Source organism: Montipora capricornis, chromosome 14 (assembly GCF_036669925.1).
Source record: "Montipora capricornis isolate CH-2021 chromosome 14, ASM3666992v2, whole genome shotgun sequence".
NCBI lineage: Eukaryota > Metazoa > Cnidaria > Anthozoa > Scleractinia > Acroporidae > Montipora > Montipora capricornis.
Genome location: NC_090896.1, coordinates 22253497 through 22258496, shown reverse-complemented (window position 1 = coordinate 22258496; position 5000 = coordinate 22253497). Strand labels below are relative to the sequence as shown.

Here is a 5000-nt window from a genome sequence, read left to right as displayed (position 1 = left end):
GTAAACAAACCTTTTGCTAACTCGATTTTCACTGGTCTCTAAGGTCCCATCACCATTAGTCACTGTAGCGCGTGCAAACTATAAAATTTGACAAATATTCAATTACAGAGACAATGGACCATATTCGTATTCTCAGTATTGGACTGGAACTAGCTTGCAATGGAGGCTAATGCGGGGAAATCTTTCCAAATGCAAATACTTTTTAATATATTCCCCCGCATTAGCCTCCATTCCAAGCTAGTTCCAGTCCAATACTGGGAATATGAATATGGTCTATTACTCTCGTTACTCAAAATGCAAGCAAACTAGATGCAGAAGACCTAAAAAAAAAGATGCAAAAGATCTGTCGCACAAACAAAGTACTGGTTACAGAAGAAAGATCTTGAGAAACGACGAAGTTAGCCTGCTCGAAACACGTATCAGACGTCATATTGGAAGCACGTGGGGTAGGTCTGGGCCGGGTGACAAAACGACGAGATGCGCAGAACGTATGCGCAATAACAATAGTAGGCACCGTCCTTAAGGCCGGGACACACTAGGTCGCTCGTGTCGCGGGGACAAGTCGCCGCAACAAATCGCCTTGTGTGACACGGTTAATTTCATGAAAATCATAGTCGCTGCGGCAGAATTTTGTCGCCGCGATCAGTCGCACGAATTCAAACCAGTTTGAATTCGTGCGACTTATCGCAGCGACAAAATTAGCGAAAGCAGCGTTCTCGCATCGTGTGTACACTTCCGGCAACAAGTCGCTGCGACAAAATATAAATGAACCAATGAGAGAGCGTTATATGGTCAGCCATATTGAATTAGAAAACTAGTTCAGGGTTCCCCCTCATACGAGATCACTGCGTGTGCTCCGAACAGGCGTCGTCTCGCAGCGACTTGTTTTGCAAGTAGTACACATGGAGCAACTTGTCGCAGAGACATGTCGCTGCGACTTGTCGCCTAGTGTGTCCCAGCCTTTAATGTCAACTGTCTCTGTAGTATAGTTCACAGATTCTGAACGTTTTAGAAGCAATGTACTGATGATTCCTTCCGTTGCGCTTCACCATCGTCTGGAAGGAATATTTAACAAGAATAAAGAAAGCATACTAAGGGGATGAATATTAGAGAGTTCAAGAAACGATCTTTGCTACGGCAACGACTCGCAAGAAAGCAACATTTTCATTAACGACGAAAAATGGTCGCGCTGCAGGTCCAGTACGCATTTTTGAATATTTCTGTGCCGTTGTCTGCAAAACAGCAACATAAAATAACCAAATTTAAGGTTTTAAGGTCTCCGTCACGAAAATCGTTTAAACAAATCAATTTACATGTATATCACATTTCACCCCGCATATTGTATAACGTGAACATGATAGAATCATAATCGCCAAATATTTCAGATAGCACAAAGCTATATTTTGAAGCGATCTACATGTAATAATACCCCGACCTCCTTGTACAAGGCCACTTTCGTTGTCCGTAACCAATCTTTTCGTGACAAGTGCGGTCCGAAGAAGGAAAATTACAATTGAGTCTAGCATGTCACTTAATTGAAACTTAAAGCATAAAGTAGGGCAAAGAGGGTTGGTTAGAGTTAGAATTATTTTAAAGTATTACTAACCTACATGTACAGTTACTCAAGGAGCTCCTTCACTACCAAATCTTTACACAAGAATGGCTCCTGGATGAAGGCTTCCACATCCGCTAGCTCCTGGGAAACCCGTCAACTTTGTTACTATAGCTATATGGAGCCGCAACTGTTGTTAACAAGTCGATTTGGGGGGTTTATGTGTTGCAATTGGAAACTCTTTTCCTTTGTTTTAGTTTTAGACACACATTTGCATACATTTCAATTTTTCAGGCAAAAAAGGATTTGTACTATACTAAGGTAAACTAATAACACTTGCCTCATTGACAATTAAATGACAGTGCTGAAGTTCCGAGTAGAAAAGAAAAGAAAAAAAAAGGTTAACCCAATATTTGCTTAAACAGATCGGAGGCCAAGTTTTACTGCGCAAAAATTACGCACACGTTTGCATATAAGGCAGACGCACGGTTTCAGTAACACTCACTCAAACAGATTTGCATTGCATTTATTTGTACCTTTTGCTAACTCTATATTTCGCATGCTCAAGCAGACCTGTGACTGGACTTCTAACTGTGGCACGACGAAGCTAATCAAGACAAAGATCATGGAATAAAATGTGAGAGCACTGCGCGCGGAGCGCTCACCGTTTCTAACACCGTTGCAAAGAACCTACAATTCTAGATTTTGTAATTTTCTAAGAAAGTGGACGCTAATAGGAAAATCCACACGAGATTCATATGACTAGAGAAAAATTACTAGCCAGGTTATAAAGTACTCGCAATCGTGTCAAGCCAAGTTACGCGAGTTATTGTGGTCTAACATCCTCAACCCATATATGTATGTCTTTGCAGTACATGTATCTTTTGAGTACAGTGTAAGAACAGTGGATTACCGTTAAAAGGTGCAGGCCTGGGATTATCTGAAAACAAGGTTTTCCGTGCAAAAGAGAGAAACGTCCTTACAACACAACTATACATTAAGCCACTTTCCCTGATACCCCACGTGACATTATTTCGAGAATAGTAGATCTGTTCAGTAGTGGATCACAGGGATGTCAAAGTATGGTAAGAACAAAAAAGGTGGCACACAAGGTGATAGCCGACTTGTATTCCATGACACCAAATATGGGGCTAGCATGGCGTTAAAAGGTAAAGCAACTTTATTTAAGGTGGCTCAAACCAGTTTCAACACCTGAAAGAAACGTTCTTATTAGAAGGATTGACACTACAACACTTTATCACTTAACAACAATGTTATGGTACCATATGAAACATCAATTATTGTCGTAAAAGATTCGGTCATTTTTGTGACGTAAACAGTTACCGTAGCAACAGGAAATCCCTGCAAAAACACCCCATATTTTGGCTTTAGCTGCTCATATCTCAAAAATGAACTCTGTGACCCCCATTTTTATTTCTAAAATATAATCAGCATACCAGAATAAAACTTTCTGCAAAGTTTTAAAAAAATCTGCGGAGCAGATTAAGAGCCACTGTAGAAAATTGAGCTCTGAATCTGCCCCACAGAATTTACTTGGACTGCTAATCACTTTCGTGCAATAAAAAAATTGGGGTCACCAAGTTCATTTTTCAGATACCGGTATGAGCAACTATTAATATAGCGTGTTTTTGCAAGGCTTTCCTGTTGCCATGGTAACTTGTTACGTCACAAAGACGACTGCACCTTGTTCATTAATAATTGATGTTTCATGGTACCATAACATTGCTGTTACATGATAAGTGTTGTAGTGTCAATCCTTGTAATAACAAGGTGTCTTAAGAGTGTTGAAACTGGTTTGAGCCACCTTAATTAATGTTGGTAGTTCCTTCAGCTACTATGCTAGGGGTGCAGGGATGACGCATTGGTTAGAGCACTTGCCTCCCACCAAGGCAATGTGGCCTGGGTGCGAATCCCAGACTCGGCGTCATACGTGGCAAGGCTGCTGCCTAAGAAAATTTTAAAGGAGCCCTCAGAGCTAAACGCTGAGAACTTAGGAGCCCAACATATGAAGTGAAAGGTGTTGCTGTGAAAAATTAAGGCGCCCAGAGCTATTCTTTGGGAGCCCCAGGCTACCGGGCTCCTGTTAGGCAACAGCCTTGCGTGGATTGAGTTTGTTGGTTCTCTAAGTACTCTGCACCGAGAGGTTTTTCTCCAGGTACTCCGGTTTTCCCCTCTCTTCAAAAACCAACATTTGACTTGATTTGAGTTAATTGTTAATTTCAGTTTACAATGTCCCCAGTTAGTGCTCCTGTGCTAGAACGACTAGACACTTAAATAAAGTTCCTTTCCTTTTGGTATCAATGGAAGCCGCTGGTGCACCCTTTATGCCCCTCACTCTGTCAGTGCTCCATTTGACGGGTATTTAAAGCTATAGCTACAGTACACAGATCGGAGGAAAGTCGAAACAGACGCTGAAATCACAGAGGATCGAAGTGGGGACCTCTTACTTTGAAAGCTGCGCACTAACTAACTGAGCTACGCCTGCTTCTAATATATTCATAACATACAGTCATGTATTGAAAAAGTACATATTTCAATTAACCCTCTTAAGGGTATAATTTCTGTTGTCATTACGTGTTTTGAGCAAGATTTGTTTTCAAGTTGTCATGTATAATTTTTCAAAAACAACTTAACAGTGACTTTCTTTTGTCAATTTAGAGTAGTTATAACAAAATAATAAACATCATTGAATTACCGATGGCAAACAAAGCAGTAATACATTTACCCTTGGTGCTGCCAGTTCTTTGATTGTGTTCATCTCTGAATCTGTTAAAATGCCACGGAAGATGATGATTTCTGGCTTAACAAAGACTCTTTCAACCTTTACTGGTTTGATCTTTAGCCTCGGCGGATCACTGTAATACCAACACCTCATTTTACTTTCTTCCCATTTAGTCTGGAAGGACCAAAACTTAGAATGAATATTAATGCAATGCCCATGTTCAGAAGGAATGAGACCTAGACATGACTGGCTCACTTCGTCATCAATTTGATTACATACAAAGTACTGTCTGGAGTGGTGGTGTGCGGAACAGTTTGCCAAGGTCACGGCAAGGTGTAGTCAAGTGTACTTTGGGGTAGAGCAGTGTAATGCAAAGCAATGCAATATAATGTACTGAAATTTAAAATTAGGGCCCAGTTGTTAAAAAGTCGGTTAATGCTAATCCCAGATTAAAAATTAACCAAGGATTTATTTTTCTACCCCCAAATGCTTTTCAACGCTGATATTCAGCAAAACTATTCATTACAAGAAATCAATCTTGAAAACAAAAATAAGCGAAAGAAATGTTCTCCAATCCTGGATTAAGTTAGTCAGCTTTCAAACAACCGGGCCCAGGGTACTAGTAAAAAAAACGTCTAATTAATAAATGCTCCATAAATTTTAAGAAGGTCTTTTGACTCTTTAATGGTGTTCTACTGACTGTCA

The 5000-nt window shown here is 40.3% G+C and overlaps 1 protein-coding gene across 3 annotated transcripts in view; it reads right to left on the bottom strand.

The window, feature by feature from the left end:
- Nucleotides 1–5000, bottom strand: part of LOC138032136 (prolyl 4-hydroxylase subunit alpha-1-like) — a 33212-nt gene that overhangs the window by 19335 nt on the left and 8877 nt on the right. For 2 of the 3 annotated variants that reach the window (XR_011128283.1, XM_068879727.1), the window contains exon 5: nt 4299–4469. Coding sequence is in view for 2 of the 3 variants with exons in the window: in XM_068879727.1 (XP_068735828.1) it covers nt 4299–4469 (171 nt within the window). In the remaining variant the exon portion in view is untranslated. Of the gene's footprint in view, nt 1–2088; nt 2160–4298; nt 4470–5000 lie in introns of all 3 variants that reach the window. The other variant, XM_068879728.1, reaches the window with a different exon arrangement.